This window comes from Arvicanthis niloticus, chromosome 30 (genome assembly GCF_011762505.2).
Source record: "Arvicanthis niloticus isolate mArvNil1 chromosome 30, mArvNil1.pat.X, whole genome shotgun sequence".
NCBI lineage: Eukaryota > Metazoa > Chordata > Mammalia > Rodentia > Muridae > Arvicanthis > Arvicanthis niloticus.
Window position 1 is genome coordinate 12,992,680 of NC_133438.1, and position 22,234 is coordinate 13,014,913.

The 22,234-nt window shown below is 41.2% G+C and overlaps 1 protein-coding gene across 1 annotated transcript in view; it reads left to right on the plus strand.

Moving 5' to 3' along the window:
- The window catches only part of Rnf217 (ring finger protein 217), a 116,691-nt gene that overhangs the window by 76,280 nt on the left and 18,177 nt on the right, over window positions 1–22,234 (plus strand). Inside the window, exon 3 of the mRNA XM_076927920.1 lies at window positions 13,868–14,032. Coding sequence (XP_076784035.1) covers window positions 13,868–14,032 — 165 coding nt within the window. The remainder of the gene's footprint in view (window positions 1–13,867; window positions 14,033–22,234) is intronic.

The window sequence follows — 22,234 nt, forward strand, 5'->3', positions numbered from 1 at the left end:
CTGGGTAGACACTAGCCAGATGTTAAGAATAGCCTTCTAAGAGAAGGAATTGTTCTGGCTGACACTGGCAGGTGATCCTTTCAGAGTAAGCCTGAGTCAGTGTTTGGCCCAGAGGCTGAGGCGTGTGTGCTGGAAACAGATCGGAGGGAAGGGAGAGGCGGCTGTGAAGATAAGAGCAGGGCAGGCTGCGTCTTGTACAGTCTTCACAGGTTTTAATCTAATTCTGTAGGCAGCTGAGAGAAGTCAGACCTGCAGCACTCAGAGCTTGCCTCAATAGGGCAAGACTGATCGAGGACAGCAATCCTAGGCTCAGTTATAGGAGGCAGCCTAAGGAGCTGTCAAGACACAAGCATGTATCAGCCCTAAGAAGAACAATTGTCTTGCAACTTGTCGCACCTCACTAGGTGCCTGACCAACAGCAGAGCAGAGGACTTTTCAGTACAGGCAGTAAGGCTGCCACAATGTGTCCTGTGTCCTTCCTCACCGTCACAGCAAGTGGCTGTTTCAAGTCCTCTTCATTTATGGGCAGTTCCTGCCCATGTGCTGTGTCTTTGAAGCAATGGCCACACCATTGTTTGTCCTGTAGCCTCAAGGAGATTGGTTAGCAAGTGATTTCCCCTGCTCCACTGTGGCCCTGGTGAGCCAGAGTCCACTTGGTTAGGCCAAGTCTCTTTGTGACTAATTGGCCTTAGAAGCCGCTAGACTCTTTAGTCTTTTTATTTGTGGTGTTGTTAAGTTCTCTAGTCCCTTTAGTACATAACCATTAGGAAAGTGTCTTGTCAATCTTCTGCAAAACATGCCATCTTAGTTTATGAAGCCATGTAACTGAAATCATGCCCCAAGGATGTGGGGTCTTCATAGAACATTTTTGTTGGATGCTGCTTAGTCTTGGCTTGAGGACCCAGTTCAGTTGTGTTTTATTAATGTTAAAAAGAAAAGATTAGTTTTAGAACTAAACTATGCCTTTCTACAACTTAAAGTATTGTACTTTTTTTTCTAAATTACTTTCAAAATTAGATATACATATAAAACAATACTCGTTTATGGAATTTGTGGTAATTAAACCATGAATGCATAATTGAATCAAAGTAAAAATAAGTAATTTAAAATGTAATGCTATCACTAAATGGGCAACAAGGACTATAATTTAAGGTACAATTATTGTAAGAATAAAATATGTCTTCTTTTATCAAAATTATGTCAAGATAAGCTGTGTGTAGTCTTGAGTGAGCTAAAGGTATTCGGATAATATATCCCAGTAAAGAGGGTTCTCTCAGTGTCTATCCACTGGGCTGTAGTCGAGCAGAGAAGCAAAGAACAAGTGGACCAGAAGAAAAGGTGCTTTGAGGAGAGCAGGAATTTAGAACAAAAGAAATGTTGTTCAGTCAGAGCAGTTTAAATCTTCAGGGTTTGGGGTAAGGATGTGCCAGTCAGTTTTATGTCACAGTAACAAAATGCATTTTACAAGGAGAGAAGATTGCCTCCTAGCTTTGATCATTGATTGGCTATCTGCATTGCCTTGGGGTCTGTGGTAGCAGGAAACTGGAGATTGGCAGAGGAAGCCCAGGAGAAGGGAGGGCTGGGTCTCAGTATGTCCTCAGGGACACACCCACGAGGACCAACTTCAGTCCCTACATGCCACCCCTATAGGGTTCACATCAACCAGTAGCTCTGTAGGTAGCAACCTAAGCTTCACCAGCATCCATAGGCCTTTAGAACATTACAGAGCCAAACTGCAGCACGACTCAGAACAGACTTCAGCAAGAGTAAAGCTGCCGCCGACTGTAGGTGTGACTGGTTTTGTTGCCCCTGTTTATTCTCCTAGAGGAGAAAACCTCGGCAGTCAAGAGACATTGATTCACCCTGTTCTATGCTGGCCATATTTTGAGGCAGAATTCAAGTAATTCCTGAAGCAGTGCTTCTTACTACTTTAGTGTAATGTTCACATAGCATCCCTCATCACTAAAACCAAGCTGTACATTAAGTAGCACTACCCGATTCACATGCTCAGAAGTGTCTTGATACTGAGGTAAAGATTGTGCTGGCATGGTCATGCCAGCAAGCCCCATGGCATACATGCTCTTAGGGTAGCACTGTAAATTGACACTAAGATTTTAATACTTGAAGTGAGCAAATGGACGCTCCTCCCCACCCCATTTTGATGTATTTTAATCATCTATCTCAATAACTAAATTCACTTCCAGTTTAGTAAAGTACTCAAACTACGACATAAATTAACAAACAAAAAAGGTTGCCTGTAATTCCTAATGTTTCCAAATAATTTAATATCTCTTTATGATATTATTTATAGCTATACAAAGGTTTTTTTTTTTTTTTTTTTTTTTTTTTTACCAATCAACATGTCCTTTTTTTACATTTATTTATTTCTGTAGTACTGTTCTTGAATCACTAAGTTACAGCATCATTGTAAGATGTCAGTCACTCTGAGCATTTACTATGGTTTTGGCTATCAAGTCAGGAGCACTTAAGGGAGCAGGCTAAGATTGATTTAAAATGTCAGTCATTTTTTAGGTGAATGGATGCTTCTCTCGTAAAAATCAAGACTGCCATATCTGGGCCTTTCATTTCTATGTATTTTGTAAAGACCATTTGTTAAATATTTATTCTTAACAGATGCCAATGGGACAGATAGAATGTAGCATTTGCAGGTAATCAGAACTCTGGGGCACTCGTTTGTCTCTCCAGCCCCCCCCCCCTTAACAGTTTGCATCTGGGAGTAATTTGAATAAAATGTGCTGTATTCTAAACACCACCATCAAATTCATATCACATTGAATAAATGCTTTCCTGAGTTGAGAAATATATACCAAGACAACCGTGTCAAGTCAATTTTACTTTTTCTTCAAAATATTTACATTATCTCCCAGTAACTTGTGCGATAAGGTCAAAAATTTATACAATTCCATTTCCATAAGGCTGACTTCAATTTCTGATTAAAAATACAATTTCTTGCCTAAACCATCCCTTTAATGTCCCAATGTCATACTTAATGCCTGTCAAGTTGCAAGTATGTTCACAATGAGATAATATGGCTTAAATATACTCACATGACAACTAGAGACAAATGTATCACCCACACCTGAAGTTTGTCTCCATAGAGACTATCATTTGGGATTTTATGGTACATTTGTGTAGTCGTCTGGTTATAGCCTCTCTTTCCACCTGGTGTCTAGGGAGCCAGGTCCAGGCTGGCTTCCGTCATTGCTGCTAACCAACTACTAACTTGCCAGTATTCTTATGAATTCTGCTTGCTATGGGAACTAATAAATGGCCAACATGTAAGTAATAATAAATGTCCTAGAATAAATTCAGGTGGAAAGTGTTGGGAGTGTGGGAAAAGAAAAGACAGGAGTACTTAGAAAGGTTATTAAAGAGTAAACACATTAAACTTTTTAATGTTGAGTTTACCAACGTAGGTAAGCGTGATTTGTATTCTCAGCCTGTCACACTTTCTCTAATACCTTGAGTTTGGTTATACATCTTTAACTGGGGGCAATAATAGCACCTCTGCTCTAAGAGTGTGATGAGGATTGAATGAAATCACATACGTGAAGGACTGGCACCATGACTAACAGATAGTAATGTTTCACACACACCAGAAACCACTGTGGTTGTTATTGTTAGGCAAGGGAGCAGTGCCGACAGCCCTGAGTATCAAGAAGGGAGGGGAGTCCACAAGAACAGAGGCGGAGTCAATGATAGGGTAAGAGATGAGAGGGGCAGGAGAGGGGTGAAATCGGCTACCTGCAAGAAAAGCAGTAGGTCCTAGAAAATCACTTGAGTTAGAAATATGTCGATGATGTAAAGACCCCTTGGGACATCAGAGATGCCCATGAACCATGAGTCAGAAGTGATTTATACAGGTCATCAGTAGTAGGGAGGCTGTAGCAAGAGAGATTTCTAACTTTATTAGTCAGGGTTTTCTAGATCAGAACTGATAGGGTTTATTTATCATCTCTTTACCAGCTATCAATCTGTCTGTATAAATATATATTTATATTACATATATATGAGAGGAAGAGGTAGATGAAAGCAAGGAAGATATAAAGAGGGGAAAAGGGGGAACTTATCTAGTGGCTTACAGGTTGTGGCCCAGATACAGCAACATTCATTATCTGTCTCCCAACAGAAAGTTAAGAATCCAGTAGTTGTTCAGTCCACTAGAAGCTGAGTGTCTCAGCTGGTCTTCAGTATACACCAGAATCTCAAGAAGAAGGCTGTAGTGCCAGTGAACGAGAGTGAGAGCAAGCAGGCCAGAAGCAAAGAGCTTCCTTCTTCCATGTTCCTTACACAAGCTGACACCCAAAGATGTGGCCAGATTAAAGGTGGATTTCCTGCCTTGAAAGATCCAGATTAAAGGTGTGTCTTCCTACTTCAAAAGATGTAATTAAGAAAAATCCCTTACCACTGTACCCAGCCACTTAGGTTTTAATTAATTCCAGATGTAGTCAAGTGGACAACCAAGACCAGCCATCGTAATACCTAAACTCATCCATCCTAATGAAAAAGTGAGAGTGCTACTGTTCAGGGAGAGAAGCAGAGAGGGACGTTCTTCACTGAGGATCAGAAGCAGCTACTTGTAGTTTACGGAGGCCCTTCAGTTCCAAGCTCCCCTCTCCTCCCAAGTGAAGACTAAGAATGAGCCATGTTTCATTGTGACTCAGTTTGAAGGCCGTGCATACCATCAGCACAGAGAACACGTTGTCAATAGCACCTCTGTGGCTCCTGAAGGTAAAACTGATAACAAGGCTTCACTTGTCTCATCATCAAGGGTTATTAAGCTCAGCTGGGGTGATTTGCACCCTGGTGCTGTGACTCACCATCAGATAGAAGGAAATGCCACTCAGATGTCTTGGAGAAAGTCTTACAGCACTAGCTTCTGTAATGGTCCTAGGCCCTCTGGACAATCCTAATCCCTAAAGCTGCACACATGTTATTTCAGTATGTGGTGAAAATAATTTCCTAAAGGCTTTCAGAAGGCTACCGGGTCAACAGGTGGTATAAAATGTGCTTAGCGTGCTCTCTGATTGAAATGAGAAGAAAATATCTTTCTATGTGCAGAAACCTTCCAGGCTTCCCCATGGATGTGAAATTAGTATTCTCTGCACTCCTTTCCACATCCTACCCCCCACCCACCCCAACTGCCCCACCCACCATCCCCCACACACCATCTCTTCAAACTGACTGCTTACAACAGAGAAGCAGGCAGCCAGTCAGCCACCAGCATCAGTGTAACTCCTGACATGGACTGACTTCTCTTGAGACATCATCCATGTTAGCAGCTGACAGAAAACAAATGTAGCTTTTCAAACGTCGTTGCCCAAGAGATAAAAATGCAGTTGTCCAGGTAGGTTTAAGGAAGCCAGTTAAACAAAGGGTGTGTTGCATGTGTTAACCTTGAAGTGTTTATTGATGCTCCCTGGTGATGCAAGCTGGCTTTTCTTTCTCCCTGTGTTTATTCTTGAGGGGACTTGCCAAACTCACCTGTCTTTCCTTCTTGATTTCATAATACAGCTATATTTTTAGAAAAATGTCCTGCCCTTAACTTCTAACAGTCAAATATTGAAATTCACCTGATATTTTATCCCCTAAACACTATAAATAGTAATAATCCAGGCCTAAAGCTAACATAAGTTGACCTCAATAGTGTTTAGAACTCATTTTGCTTGCTTTCCTTCATCACGTTGTATCTTGAGGTTTTGGAACAAAAGACAACAAAGAATCATTTTTGGTGTTGACCAGCCAGATGGTAAGTTAACCACATCTAGTGCTGGAGTAGAGTGGTTAGAAGATGTTCAGGAACAAGAAGGGTTGGTGCCTTTCTTTGCTTTTGTCTTCTGTAAACCTGCCTTTTCTCATTTCCTCTCCCTTTTGTATGAACCCAGTGAGGTGCCACAATGGCCTAGGGATGAAGTAGCTCAAAACAGAAGTTTTCAGTTCCTCCTCTCTTTTATACATTAGTGAAAAAGTGGATCCTGGGACAAGATGTAGACTCACTCACTTCCTTAGGCCTTGCTTTCTGAGCTTAGAAGGAGTCTACAAAGTATTTCCAGGTGAGCTGTTGTGAAATGGTGATCTTGGGTGAGGGAAAGAGGGTTCTTTGGAGCATTCCCCTGTTGCAGTTCCCAGATAATGCTACACTAATCACTGCTGTGGTGGGGGTGGTGGGTTCCCGAATGAAAGACACACATGCACACTCACACACGCAGACTTTATATTTTATATGCCTTAAACAGCTCAATGGCTGGGCCACTTCCAAATCTTCATGTGGCTAACACTCTCCCCTCTGTTACTCCTAAATTGTTACTTACTCAAACCTGTATTCCATCTTGGCTGCCCTGAGCCCAGACATGCAGCCCTCTGGGGCTGAGTTTCCCAGCACCCACAGGACAGCTATGCTCTCTATCGGGCACCTCTCAGGCTTCACATCTACTCCTTTCCCGCCATGGCAGCTACCTCACTTCCTGCTCCTTCCCCAGTCCCTTGCCAGGGAATTCTAAAGTCCTGCCTCTGCCATTGGCTGCCAGCAACTTTACTAATCAAAACCAACTGGGGACAGGGTCCCTCAGCGTCTTAAGTTTGGACACGCAGATTCTCCTGTAATCTTGGGGAATCAAATCCACCACAGTCCTCCTTTAGAGGTTTTGATACAGCACCCTAAAAAAAAAATAGGGTCTGCTTGAAAAAAAAATTTTTTTTAAAGTTTTGAGGTGAAGGTAAGGAATCATTAGATAAGCTTAGCCTCTTGATAGACCTTATCCTGTGTGACTCTGCTTGTTTTCTCTGCTTTTGGTTCCCAGTGTTTTGAATTTTCCCCTTCATTTCATCCCTCCTGGGCAACCCTCGGGCAAGGTCCATTTGACCGCACCTGGACTCTGTTATGGGACCCTTGCCTCAGGAAATGTGAAGTTTCCTGCACTACTAGAAGAAACGCCAGTAAACTATGATATTTTAGAAAATAGGATATTGCCAGTCTGCCAGGAGAATGTATCTGTTTGGGAAATGTCCGCCAGGCTCAGGGTAAGCTAGCTGAAGGGCCCTTTCGGTTCTGGCTGGTAGGATATTTGTTTGTGTGTGTGCTCTCGGGACCCTATCTAGTACTGCAAGTAGACTTCGGCGGACAGAGGGCCGTAGCACATGTGACAGCAACACGCTACCCATTGCACAAGACCACAGGCTTCCCTGAAACATCTTTTCCAGGGTACTGACGTGTATGAGCTTCTACTTGGTAGATTATGATGGTATGACTGCCCGGCTTTATGCCTGTCTGTTTCTAGTATGTTTGTTATGGACAAGATAGTCTCATTCTATTCTGTGTGCCCCCAAAAAATTACAAAAAAAAAAAAAAAAAATCAGTGTGTTCAGTACCTGTCACTCAGGTACTATATGAATCTGCTGCAAATAAATTGTTTCATTATTGAGAATATGTTTAACCTGATGTTAGAATTAAAGAAATCCCTCATGGAAAACTGAGGTAGCTCTCATTTGCAGAGTGATTTATACATGCATGGATGTTGTCTAACATCTTGAGCATAATAAGTATTAATTTTTGTGATGTATTTAAAATTATAGGGCTGGGCATTGGTTCATTTGGTTAAGTGCTTGATGTATAAACCGGAGAACCTGGGTTCAGATCTCCACACCTACATAAAAGTTGGAGATGCAACATGCATCTGTAATCCCTAACCTTGGGGAGGCGTGGAGAAAGGCTGATGCCAGGAGCCCCTGGCCAACCAGCGAACCAAGCAGTGAGCTCCAGGTTCACTAAGAAAACTGTTTCAAAAGAAGAAAGCATCAGACATTGACCTCTGACCTCCACACACAAGTGCAGAAACCCTCATGAACATACATACACCATATATAACCACAAATAAATTTTAAAAACTATGTCAGTGTTCTTTATTTTAGATTCTTGTTCTTAAGGTTTTTTGTTTGTTTGTTTTGTTTTGTTTTTTGTTTTTGCGGGCAGGGGGTGGGGCGGCGCTTGATGAGTTTACAAAAAAGCATCGTGCTTGGGGCAGCTGAATTTCAGTACCTGCCACCTTTGTGTTGTATGGCAAGGATTCCTGCAAAAACAAATGTGTTTCCAGCATCAGAAATGTCTTATGAAGTTAGTTTGTATTTCTTAATTCTTAATTCATGCAGAAGGGTTTGCACTTTATTCAAGATGATCACTAAAGCGTCAAGAAGATAAAATGTTTAGGAAATGTCATCTGGTGATGTGGTAGTGCAGGCCAGTGCCACATCAGTTCCTGGATTTAGTCAGATTCCTTTTATAGAGAACTTACTAATTGCCTATGACTTATGTGATTAGAGCATCCAGGAGGCAGACGAGGACTTTAGCCTCAGAGAATTTGTAGACTCTTGGGGAGATTGGATATCTATACACCTAACAGAAATTTCCTGGTAAAGGTCCTAAATATGGTTGGGAAACATAAGGAAGACATTTTGTAGCAAGAAGCTTCCTCAGGATACATCAACGGAAACATCGTGTTAATTAGATCCTTTCCAATCTACACACACACACACACACACACACACACACACACACCCCTGGAAATGGGAAGGAATAGAGCATGCTCAGGGATAACCAGACATTCCTGGTAGCACAAGAGCACAGACCAGTGTCAGTTGTCTTCTCCAGGGATCTGCACCTACTCGTCTTCTTGTCTTTGCCTCCACAGTAAAGGCCAGATGTATGTGAATCCCCGTCTTGCATCTAAGGAGAAAAGATACAGTTTGCTTCTCTTCATTAAAAAGGGAATGACCTCTCCTGCCAAAACAAATGTCTGTTATTCCTTAGGCAGCTTGTCAACCATGTCAACCAGTAGCTACATGTATTTGGGAGACTTTCTGGGTCCAATAGTATGTCGTCAAAGAGATGGAATGAATAGATTGGTCCTTTTCAAACTTAGCATGGGTATGTGCAATGGCTATAACTGGTTGTCAATTTGACTATATCTGGAATGAACTCCAATCCAGAATTGGAGAGCTCACTTGTGATCCTGATCTTGAGGCTGGGAGACACAAGTTTCTGACCTGGATCTTGGCATGGAGATCTTGAGGCATAGTAGCTATGAAAAGCTTAGGCACAGTCAAGGTAGTACACGCCTTTAATCCCAGAAGACTAAGGCAAGGAGATCTCTGAGTTCAAGGTGAGCCTGGAACAAAACAAGTCCCAGATCAAGGCATAGTGGTACACACCTTTAATCTGGGCCACACCTTCTGAAAGAAGGAAGATTCGCTCTTCTTCACCTGCTTGCACTTACTTGCCAGCACATCTGTTGGAATCTACTTCTGTGGAAGACCAGCTGAAACAACCAGCCTTGTGAGCTAGTTGATCAACTACTAGATCCTTGGACTTCCCATTCACAGCTGACCATTGTTGGGTGTAGCCACCTGCGGCCACAAGTCAACTGGGTTCACCTGAAAGGGGGGCTGGGAATGAAAGGGGACGGAGGGCGAGAAGAGATGAAGCCAAGACAAAGTTCTCTGATCAAGGCTCAAAGCTTTAATGTTCAGCTCTCAATTTAAAGGGGAAGGCCCAACCCACAACCCCTCCTGGTTTCTGCCGGAGATGGGTGGGATAATTCATAATCCGTTCTAGGTCACAGTCAGAGATATCTCAAGGCAAGCCCAGGGGCAGTTCTGCTTCTGTGTTCTGTGCAGCCAAGGTGGGTAACTCCACCTAGATCCTATCACTTGGTCTGTTGTGGTAAACAAGGTCTCTCAGGCCTGCTCAAGACTTGGGGGGAAGGGCACAGTTGAGGAGTTGGACTACAGACTATAAATCATTATAACAAATTCTCTGACTATACAGAGACTATACGTTCTGTGACTCTAGAGAACCCTGACTAATACAGAAATTGGTACCAAAAGTGGGGTATTCCTGTGACAACTGACCATGTTTTGGGAAGGACTGTGGAAGGACTTTAGAACTTTGGGCTAGAAGTTATTAGTTGTTAAGAGCTCTGTGGGATAATCTGTAGGAGCTTGGAAGATAATGTTGAGAACAGTGCAAACAATGGAAGCCTGGCTTGTAAAATTTCAGAGAGAAGATGAAAGACTTTTATCAGGGCTCTTGCTATTTTGATTGTAAAGATTCTGTGGTTTTGGTTAGCTGGGGCTGAAGAATCAGCTGTGATTAACAAGATACCAGAACTACTAAAGCAAAACCTTTGCATTACTGGGGCTACTGATGCTGGAGCTAAGAAATTAGTGGTGATTAAGAAGAGACCAGCATCATTGAGGTGAAATCTCCTAGGAAGTGTTTTCTGAGAGCACAGAGGCTGTGTTCCAGAGATAGCCAAGTTGTACCTCGTGCTGCGGCTGGACTTGGTAATTTGTAAGAGTCACCCAGGTGGTACTGGTTTTGAAGGCATGAAGAGGTCATGAAGAGCAGCTGAGGCTCGGCACTGTGAGAGGCCATGGAAGGCCATTGGTGAAAGTGCAGCCTCAGTTGCAATTGATGGCCCAGAACTGAAGGGGTCATGCAAAGGATTTGAGGTTTGGCACCATGATGACAGCCTATGAGAGGCTGTTGGTGAAGCCTAGTTGCAGTAGAGGTGCTAGTACCATAAGATGACCACCAAGAACAGCAACAGCAGTGGAATACAAGCAGGTAGAGCCTAGAAGATAAAGTGTGTGCTACAAAGGGCAGAGTTGGAGAAGCCCAAGCTTTTGAAGGAGCCCAGAGATTGGACAGTTAAGAGTTTGATGTTGCTTTTGATTGTGACTGTGCCCTGATAATTGTCCCTCTTGAAGGAAGAAAGTATTTTAGTGGAGCCCACAGTTAAGAGACTTTTAATTGTAAAAAGACATTGGATTTTAAAAGAGATTGGGTATTTTAAAGGGATTGAAATTTTAATATGTAAGAATTTGTAAAGACTGTGGGACTTGTAAATTTATTTAGATCTTGGTGATGAATAAGAAAGTAAGGGTTGGGGCTTAATAGTGATATGTTAGTGTGTCAAGTTGACAAGGGGTCATTTGTACTGGCTGGTTTTGTGTGTCAACTTGACACAAGCTGGAGTTATCACAGAGAAAGGAGCCTCCCTTGAGGAAATGCCTCCATGAGATCCAGCTGTAAGGCATTTTCTCAATTCGTGATCAAGGGAGGAAGGCACATTGTGGGTGGTACCATCCCTGGGCTAGCAGTCCTGGGTTCTTCTTTCTTATAAGAAAGCAAGCTGAGCAAGCCAGGGAAAGCAAGCCAGTAAGTAACATCCCTCCATGGCCTCTGCATCAGCTCCTGCTTCCTGACCTGCTTGAGTTCCAGTCCTGACTTCCTTTGGTGATGAACAGCAATGTGGAAGTGTAAGCTGAATAAACCCTTTCCTCCTCAACTTGCTTCTTGGTCATCATGTTTTGTGTAGGAATAGAAACCCTAAGACAGTATGAGTCATCTGAAGAAACTCTTTGGAAAATGTAAGCTCCTGACTCATTACATACGGGCTTTCGTGAGCCCTGTGTTTCTATGTCGTTTGTCCTCTGACTTTCCTTGAGTTATGTTAGTGATCTTTCTCACTGTTAACAAAACCCCTGCTGTTCAAGAGAATGCAGCCCATCATGCTGGAGAGTGTGAGCCACATTGCATCTGCAATCAGAAAGAAGAGTGGACAAGAATTGGGACAAGGCTCTAAAGCTTAGGCACTGCCCCAGTGACCCACTTCCTCCAGTAAGGTTCACCTCCTAAAAGCTCCACAACCTTCCTCAACAGTGCCCCCAGCTGGAGACCAGGCATCTCACATTCAAACCAGTCCCAGTGGGAAAGAGGGAGTATGGTGCATCTGTGTGAAGTGAATTTTATTTCAGAAGGCAAACTCCATGTGGCAGGCCTGTGGTTGTGAACTGCCATCTCTTGAGGGCAATAACTGAACAAAGGAGCAGAGGAAGAGACAGACAGCTTTCCTATCTGCATCTATGGAAGGCTGATTTTGAATGTGGTTAAGTCATAATGAGTAAGGCATCATGGCATCTTCAGATAAAAACCAATTCTGTAACTATTCAGGTATATTCTCTGAGTACCAAAGCTGGCTATCATTCTGTATTATTTTAGCTCAGTGTGAATTTTTATTATTCATAGTTACTTCAGATCTTGCTTTACAGTGATTCTCTCTATTTGTCTCCACATCTGTGTTAGTAAGAATTAGTAGGGCTTTTTGTTGGGTACCACATTCTCTGGTTTAGACACCAGGTGCCAGACTCCTTCATTATGGTACCTTAAGATCTATAGATGTGATAGTTCAGCTTTTGTCTTCAGGGATCCTTGAGCCACTGTAGCATCCCACCTTTGTGAAGTGCTTCCTGGTCACAAAGTAACGTTTTGTATTCACTAATAAGTATAATATAAAGAATATAAATCTGATTTAAAACCCTGCAGGAGAAGGAGACAGCAGTGTGTGTTTGTCTGTGTCTGTGCATCTCTGCATACAAGGGTGTTCATGCAGAGTGCAACCTTAGGCATCATCCACCTTGTGTATTTTTAGTTTTTGAGACAACCTTTTACTTGGCCCTGTACTCCAGTGTACTCACTGTTAGGCTATACTGACTGGCCACTGAGACCCAGAGCAACAATTACAAGTGTGAACCACCTCTATGTCTGCCTTTGGTTAAATATGGGTTCTGGGGATTGAACTTAGATCCTCAGGCTTGTTGATTTATTTTGTTTTTTTGTTTTTTTTTTTTTTTTTAAATAGATCTTACATCTTTTCATCTGATGTTGTTAGAATTTGGTGGTAGAGTTCAGGGGTGCAACGGTGTGTTTATCACCACACTTTCATAGCGAGAATGAGAGATACTGTATGAAACAGAGCATGTCACTGCCATCCGAAACAAGGAAGGCACGAAAGATATCTTCTGTGTTGTGTGGACAACAGATGCTCTCAGTGAGCATATTCCATACATTGGCATTCACCACAAAGGCTCTCTTCTGATGGTTTCCTAGGTGTCACCGGCAGGATGTCATACTGTTACCTCGCTAACAGGACCATCAGTGCTCAGTGCGGACTCAGCAGTGTGCACTGGCACTGTGCTTCCCACTTGAGGAACACTCGTATGTTAAGCAAGCCCTTGGTGAGAAAAGCAATGGAAGTGACTAGAAAGCTGGCTCAGGGGATAGCTGAACTGACGACTGGTCAAACTGTTTGGATTTGGTGCCTTTGAGATTTACTCTGTGCTTCAATGGGGCAGATTTTCATATAACAAAATTATTTTCAAAATGAAAATATCTCATGTTTAATGAATGCCTGAGTAGTCTCTGAACAACAAACGATCCTTGTCAAAAACAGGTTTTGCCTCTTTCAGTAGCAGAGTATTCCTATTTTACTGGGAATTTGTCTTGTCTATTCGTGGGGAAAGTATTTCAGATAATAACCCTTTAGCTGATTTCCCAAAGCACTGACATTCTTATTTTTCGAGGCACTATGCTGGGTCATTTTTTTTTGTCATCCTGACACAGGTTCAGGTCATCTGGGAAGAAGAAACCTCAATTGAGAAAATTCCTCCGTCAGTAGAGCACTGTCTTCACTAATGATTGATATAGGAGTGCCCAACCCACTGTGGGCATTGCCACCCCTGGGTAGGTGGTCCTGGGTTATATAAGAGAGCAAACTGAACAAGCCAGCAAGCAGGGTTCCTCTATGGCCTGTGCTCTAGTTCTGGCTGTAGTCCCCTTTCTTTCCTTGAGTTCCTACCCTTATTCCCCTTCATGACGGACCGTGATTGGAATGTGTAAGCCAAAAAACCCCTTTCCTACCCAAGCTGCCTTTGTTTCCAGTGTTTATCACTGTGATAGAGACTATTCCGTGTATCTCATGATTACTAATAACTGGTTTCTCTTGCACAGATCCAGTGTCCCACTTGCCAATTCATCTGGTGTTTTAAGTGCCACTCTCCTTGGCATGAAGGTGTTAACTGCAAGGAGTACAAAAAAGGAGACAAGTTACTGCGTCACTGGGCCAGTGAGATTGAGCATGGGCAGAGAAATGCCCAGAAGTGTCCAAAGTGCAAGGTGAGGCAAACCTTAGCAGGAAAGGAATGACGCCTGCATTTAAAGAGACAGTATCCGCAGCAATGGACGTGTAGCAGGTTCATAATTGTCTAATCAGGTGTGAGGAGACTTTGCCATGTCACTCTTAAGGAATAACTGTACTGCATGTCAAACTGAACACATGTGCACATACATGGTGTCTATTGTTAGCATCCATTGCAGTCTGACATTTTTATCTTAAGATTTAAGTTATGTGTGTGTTTGAATAGTATTTGTACTATCTTTCAACAAATTTACTTTTAGGCAACCATATTGGGTCTAATTTTCTTTAAGAATAATTTTGCAGTTGCTTCCTTGAGACCTAGCACTAAATAAATGAAATTTAAATTATTATAAAAAAAAATTAATAATGGTGAATCCAAATTGTAGCAAAAAGCGTTTTATAAACTAACATGTTATTGAGTGTGTAATGTTTTTCTGTGCCAAATTCACATCCTAGCTTATACATATAGACAGTAAATAATAAAGTGTGTCATTTATGCTGTATACTTAGCGACAAGAAGAACTCTTTGGGAGAAGCTCTTTCTGTGTTACTCAGGCTGAACTGGAACTCCTGGGTTCAAGTGATCACCTGTCTCAGCCTCCTCAGTAGCTGGACCTCCAGACCAGCTTACTTAATTCTTGCGATGGATACATAGTGATTTAAGGGTTTTTTACTTTTTTCTGCCCTGTAGAACACAGCCCATTTCAGTCTTTATCTGTGTGCTGAACCAATGGCTCTGTGAACATTAGTTTTGACCCATTGTAGAGCAGGTCTAAGATGAGGCGGTTCCTGCCAAGAATGTCATTCTGATGACTTCTCAGTTTCACACCCAGTCCAGGCCAGTAGGTGCTGAGGGGCTACTCACTCAGTCTACTGAATTCTTTCCTCAGCAGTCTACTTCACATCTCTAAATAGTGATAAAAACAATTTCTATTTAGTCTGGCTCTCAAACTGTACTCTGAACGAATGGCCATGTGGCATGCAGTGGAAGATTTCTGAATAAATGGAGACAGTGCAGAAAATTACTCATTTTTGCCATCCATATCCTAACCTAACATTAAATGGAAAGACGAGGAAAAGGCAGCTGGGTACTCACTGAGGGCTCTAACACGATCTGCCACCGTCTGCAGTTTCCACAATACAGATAAATAGCTAAGAGGCAGTGAGAAGGGCTGCAGCCCATAAAGCAGGTAAAGGGGCTTTCAAAAGAATTGTCCTTTAAACAGCCCAAAGGAAGGAGCCATGGAGCTGCCCACATGATGCCCTGAAAACAACCATAAAGCATAGGTCAGTGTAAGTCATTTTTTATGGCTTGCTTTGACTGCAAATGTGTTCTCCCCACCCCTGCTTTAAAGCATGATTTTAAAGCTCTATATTTTCTAATTTTTTTTCTTTTTTTTCTTTCTCTTTTTTCTTTTTTTTTTTGTCTTTTCTTTTTTTTTTTTTTTTTTTTTTTGTCTTTGAAATCATGCCCCTCTTTTTTCCTCCAAAGAAACCTTTGTTTCTACTAGGAATTAAGGAGACAGATTTAGTGAGTTAATATCTTATACTCTAAGAGCACTTTTTACAAAACATCCATTAAAATTTACAAATATGAAAAATGAAGATGGAAGAGGTTTTTTTTCAAAGAATTTTCATATACAATGTTTCCAAATGAACAATTTATTTTCGTGCAAATAGCCTTAATGTTTGTAAAAAAAAAATTTTTATTTGAGTTTTGTTTTGACCAAACTTACTTACTTATATTTTTGCATCCTGTTATTGTGTTCTAAGTTAATTTTATAATATTAATAGTGATTTGTATTTTTAAGTGTTTGTTTCTAAGAAATTTGTATTGAGAGGGAAAGCGCCCACCCAACACCCAACAGCACCACCACATCCACTGTGTCTCCAGCCCATGCCCTTCTGAAATCACTTTTATGTGTCATTACTTTCCTATGTAACCACTCAGACATTTCCAGTGTCAGTAAACATTTCTATCAACTGTGTCATCTCTGCTTAAGTATCCTTTCCCTGGTGTTTGGTTTTGTTTACTGCACTACAAATACGACGTGGGCAATATGTACCATGCATACATCTTCTTTCCTATTTTGATGCACCATTGTGAAGGTAGAGCTACTGAGTGCAGGGTCACAGTGTTCTCCATATTTGGTGGATAATGTCAGATTACTAAATTCTAAAAGTGGTGAAACAGCTTACTTTTTTTCCTTCTCTTCTTCCTCCTCTTCTCCTCCTCCTTTCTTCTTCGTTCTTCCTCTTTTTTTAATTTCCCTTAAGAGACAGTATTCTCACCAAATTTGCTCCTGGGTGGTCCAGATTGGTTGTAGAACAGGCTAACCTGAAACTCACAGACCTCTACCTGCCAATATCCCCCTGCCTTCTGAGTGCTCCACAGCTGACTTCCCAACTCTACTTTTGAATGCAGAGTTTTATTTAGTAAATTATGATGCAGCATCCTTAGAAAAAATGAATTTTCTGTTTAATTTTTGACTCCAGAGAAAACATAAGCTTATGTCAGATTTCCCTTCAGCTTAATCACAACACAATAAAACATAGTTCATTGTGAACTGACCTTTAAATTAAATTTAACACAAGTAAAGAAATTAAATTTTATTGTATAGAGGGATGCAGGGGGTACTTTTCAATGTCATGCCTAAAAGTTCATCTTGACAGTATATATAAGATTCTAAAGTGAGTTAAGATTTGATAAATTAAATAAAGTTGAGATGCATAGTTATAAATAATAAACACATGTCAACAATATAAAACTAAGTCAACATCACGGTTGTTAGAAGTTTCACAGCCACGTGCTCCTTAGTCTTAAACCTTCAGTGAAGTTGGTAGCTGCTGGTGAGTGTTTAGGTTTGGAAACAAGGCATTTGATCCTATGTCCTTTAAGGATTCAGAATGTCTCTTTGTTTGTTTACCTGCTTTTTGTGTTTCCTTCTTTGGGTGAAGGGCAAGTTTTTCTCAGAATTCAGAGCTTACTAAACCAAAGTTGAGTTACTTCCAAAATTCTTAGGGAATCTTTTTTGGTGGCGCATGATGAAGGCGGGAGCTAAAAGGGAATTATGGAACCTCCTCCTCCCAAGTTCCTTTCTCCCTTAGTGTCAAATCTAAAAACTATTTACTCAGACATTATAGCATGTGGTAGACATTAGGCACGGTGATCCAGCCAGGTGATCTATAGACGACAACTGTGATTCTCCTCCTACAGAAATAAACTCCTGCTTCTGTTTGAGCCATTTTCTAAGAAATAGGGTAAAACTAATTACCTGGGAATCACATGAGTTCTAAGGCTAATATGTAACTAACAGGATTTGTAAAATAATATGAGACAATGGTAGCTAAGTAATTTATTTTAAGCTAACACATTCCTTCTTTCAAGATAAAAGGACAGTTACCTTTCTGCTGTTAAAGGAATTGTCAGGGCTCTAGTCAACGGTAGAGTGCTGACCTTTGGTTTCACGAGCTCAGAATTATATCACATGCGTGCACGCACAAGCCAAAATCCTGATATGCAGTCTTTATTTCTCCTCTTATACTGTTAATGCATTAATAACAACAGTGCTACCACACACCAGCCTCAGTGGTGGTTATCTTACAGCCGTCCCACAGCTGGCCACATGCTGGGGCTATGAGCACGTGCAGACATACCCAACCACAGCTGTAGTTCTATGAGAAAAAAAAAAATACCTTGTTAAATCTATATTACATTCATGTTTTAAATAGTTTTTTTTTTCTTTTCTGCCCTCCATTTTTAAATTAATTGACCTAATTCTAAAATAGAAGCAAGTGACACTAGAATAATGTTAACAACATACACTTACAATATTTAAGTTTGTATTATGATATTAAAAGACATAAGGAAGCAGGCAGATATATACATTTATTAATACTTTAAAACTTTGAAATTAAGACATTATTCATATCTGTCATTTAACAGTATTAAATGAAGGCAAAGAGGTATATAAATATGTCTAAACATGCTTACATGTTTATACACATGTATGTACATGCATATAAAAGCTTATTTGTATACGCAGTTATATCATGAGGACAGTCAGTACATTTTAAAGTGATGCAAACATGCTTTGGGCTTTAATATAAAATGGAATTAGGTTCTAAGACCCAATACAATCAATATCTTCAGTCACATACTAGTGTAAGTTAAGAAAACATGCTATATGAAAACTATGTTAATATCTGTATATTTATACGTAAAACACTTAGGGTCTAAGTTCAGACATTATAGGTACATTTTTATCTGTATGAATATCTAATGCATTTAAAAATTATATGGCAAGGGTCTAGTTTTTCCAGGACACCTCAAGGCAGCATCAGTCTCATTTGTAATAGCCAAATATCTCCTGCCAAATAAAACAAGAATTCTGGCCTCTCTAACGGAGTGGAAATGCCTGTTGAGAGTCGCCTATAGATGACGGGCACTTCTGAAAGGGGAGGAATCCCATGATCCATTTAGGCAGAGGTGTGTCAATAAAAGCTGGAGGCCCAACCTGTATAGCAATACTGATGCAGCCATTCTTCCTAAAGAATCTAAAGCTCCTAGGTAACTCAGTTTTAAGACTCACTTTCTGTTTCTGTAGCAACTTTAACTCAGAATTTAAAATGAGATGGAACGTGTAGTTCAGTAATAAAACATGTACGAAGCATGTGATCTCCAGGCCCAGCTTTCAGCACCAAAAAAGACAAGAGAGAAAAGAGGGAGGGCTAAGTTATAGAAGAAAGAAGGAAGGGAGGAGAGAGTGAGGGTGGCTAAACACTGTCATGCTTCAGTAGGACTTTACAGAAAGTTGCAGGAGGGTTCATGGTCAGAAGATGCCTCCTGAAGAACAAAGTAGTTGAGAACTTTGACTGCATGACTGATGGAGGCTTTCCAAGAAAGAGCATGACATAAACCCAGGGGCAGAGAATGTGATATGTGGGAGCCACAAGTGCATGATGGTTCATTTAATGTCAGCTTTATGAAGCAGGGGCAAGATGGTGCTGGAGGAGTGAATGAGAAAGGCTGCAGACTTTGGATCTTGAGAGAAGGCTTCACGATTAAGAATGCTGGCTGCTCTTTCAGAGGATCTGGATTCAAATTCCAGCACCCAACAGGGCAAAGCAAGGTTGTCAGATCCAGTTCTTGAGGGTCCAATGCATATGTGCAGGGAGAACCCACCAATGCATGTAAAATAAAAAAATAGAAATTTTTAAAAGCTGGATATGAGAAAATATGATATTTTTAAAAAACCTGGACTTTGCATAGCACATTAAGGAATTTAATCTTCGTGCCCATTAAAAGGATTTAAGCAGGAGCTGAGTGGTACCAGATTTATAGTTTGAATTGCTATTGGTATTTTGAAAGTAAGTAAAAAGAGGTGATGGTATGAGCTAAGCTTGCTGTCCCAAGGCTGAGAAGAGAAGGATCAGACAAATTACCTAGACTTACATCTCCATGAACTTCATGATTAGTTCAACATAGGGAGTTCAAGGAGGTTAATGAGCCACCCCAGTTGACATTTAGCTCTGGGCCTAAACTGGGGAGGATGCTGTACTTGTACATGGAGACAAGATACACTTTTATCTTGCTGTCGTTAGGAGAAGGTGCTCTAGAACATTGGTGACTTGAGTTTTGTTTATTTGGGTTGGAAGTGACTAAAAGTCTTATGTATATGACAAGCAGATAGTCGTGCAGAGCTAAAGGCTAAAGGCCAGACCCACAGATGAGATAAAAAAAAAAAAAAAGAGAGATAGAGTGGAGGAAATTGAAACCAATGACTGATATACAGAAGAGATCACCCAAAGAGCTTGTAGGAAGTATTGGAAGTACAAGTAGAATTAGGGCTGGGTGAGGAAGTGGAAACCCAAGAGAGATCAGAGAAGAATGGAAAAATAGAGGTTATTGAAAGAAGAGCACGGCAAAGGTCAGAGAGGCGGTAGTAACGAGCCGACTACTGACACCAAGTGATAGAAGAATATAACCATTTAAAACACATTTACTTGGTTCGACCATCGTGGGATCATGGGTAACACTCATTTCCCAAGTATTCATTGAGAATGGGCTTGTGTGAGGATGTGTACAAGCCCCTCAATCCAAATAATGAAGCAATTCACAGAAGGCGTGGCTCAGCACTTCATTGCAAACCTGAGGACCAGAGTTCACATTCCAGCAACCATGTAACAACCACAGCCACTTCTGTCACTTCAGCTCTTGAGGTAGATTGCTGAAGCTTGCTGGCTTCCAGCTTTAACAGGAAAATGAAAGCCTCGGGTTCAAAGGGAGACCCTGACTCAAAGGAACAGGCAGGAAGTCCACTCGGCGAGTGCACTGCTCTTGCATTTCATCGCCTAGATTAAATTTCACTTCCTCAAATAAGCCTCCTCTTGCCCTTAACACCAGATCAGGCTCCTCCATTAACTGTTCTTCCCACACATGCTCCTTTTCTTCATAGAAGTTTTATGACTTAGGAGACATGTTTTTGTACAATTGATTAATATCTGTCTACACTTTAAATTACACAGTCCTTAAGAGTAGGAGCCATGAAAGATTTTTATCAGCAAGAAGGTAACTGTTAGGTAAAGGGCTGAGTGGAAGACAGCTGGATGTTTCCGGAGCATGAGATCTGGTTAGCTGAGGAAGAACAGAGACATGACTAAGAGGTACAAGGGGTTCAGAAAAATGAGAATACTCTCTGGCTAGACAGCCATGGGGAATTAATGGATGCTTGAAGGGTCCAGGGCAGAGGGAAAGGTTGAGAATGAATGTGAAGAATAGGAAATGGAACTCAAGAGTTTTCTGAGGACAAGAGGTGCTATGGTCAAGGAGGAGGAAGGTAGTGAGGGGCTAGTCAGTACCAAAGTTCTATGCTGTGGAATTAGATATTGGACAGTGTTCATACCTACTTCAGAGACTCTCCTTCATCGTAAACTAAGACAGCAGCATGCATAACGCCTTCTGTAGCTTACTGAAAACAAATCTATTGGAGACAAGGGATCATTGGTGCTGGCTTTAAAAAGCTAACATTACAATGGGAGATACCAAGTAATCATGAAGTCAACATCCTATTTATTTTTAGGAACTGTGTCTGACAGTAAAAGCAACTGCTTTTGGCTCATTTGGGTTTTAACTTCTAGTAATTGCCTAGTAGTTTTTCCCTACTCCCCTTGACATTGTCTGTTGACGCCCTGATGGTAACTAAACACTTATCTTTATTTCGTCTTTTATTTTATATTGCTTTTTAAGATCTTACTATGTAACCCACACCATCCTCATGCCTCGGGCTTCCAAGCACTGGATTAGAGGGGTCTGTCACTAGTTAGTGTACTTTTTTTCTTTGCTTGTTGGATAGTATTTGAGATCTTGTTAGCTGCAGTGGTCAGTTTGCACACATAGTTATTTTTGGGCATCTCAATTGGGGGATTGTTTTGACCAGACTGGCCCGTGGGCATATCTTTGGGACCTTTTCTTGACTATTGATGTAGGGAATTTCTGCCCACTGTTGGTAGTGGTCCCAAATTCTTAAGAAAACTGAACGATAATAGAAGATTTTCGTATGGGGGTCTATGACCTGTCAAGTGATAGGTTCTTGAGTCCAGTAATGGTGCCAGGTATGGGTTTCATCTTGTGAAGCAGGATTTAAATTTAACCAGAAGGTCCCTGTTTGCTTTCATGACATCCATGGCACTATTGTAATGGTGGCCATGTCTTCCAGGCCCATCATTGTTGTAGGTCACAAACTTCACAGCTGGTAATACTAATAATACCTTTGTTTTGTAGCATCCATGGCACCTTCCAGCACTTTCAAAGTTGGCCAGTAGGAATAAAGCTTTGTGGTCCCAGCTTGATTTCTCCATGTCTCATAATTCAAGCATATGGGGTCTTCATCAGTAGCGTATTACCGTCAAGTTCTGGAAGGTGACAAAGTAAATTGGCAATAGCTTGTAATGTTTGGGAGACTCTGGGACCTTACTAGCCAACAGTTCCTTCGAAATGGATATAGTATTAAACCCATTCCTAAAGATTTACAGCTATAAACAAAGATTAGTGTGTCTCTGAGCCTTCATCAAAGGAGCTTCTTTTTGGAGTAGATAGTCTTTTGATTAACACTGAGACCCACAACTGTCAAAGTGCAGGAAATAAGAGAATGGGACGTCTATGTCACAGTTCTTCCTCT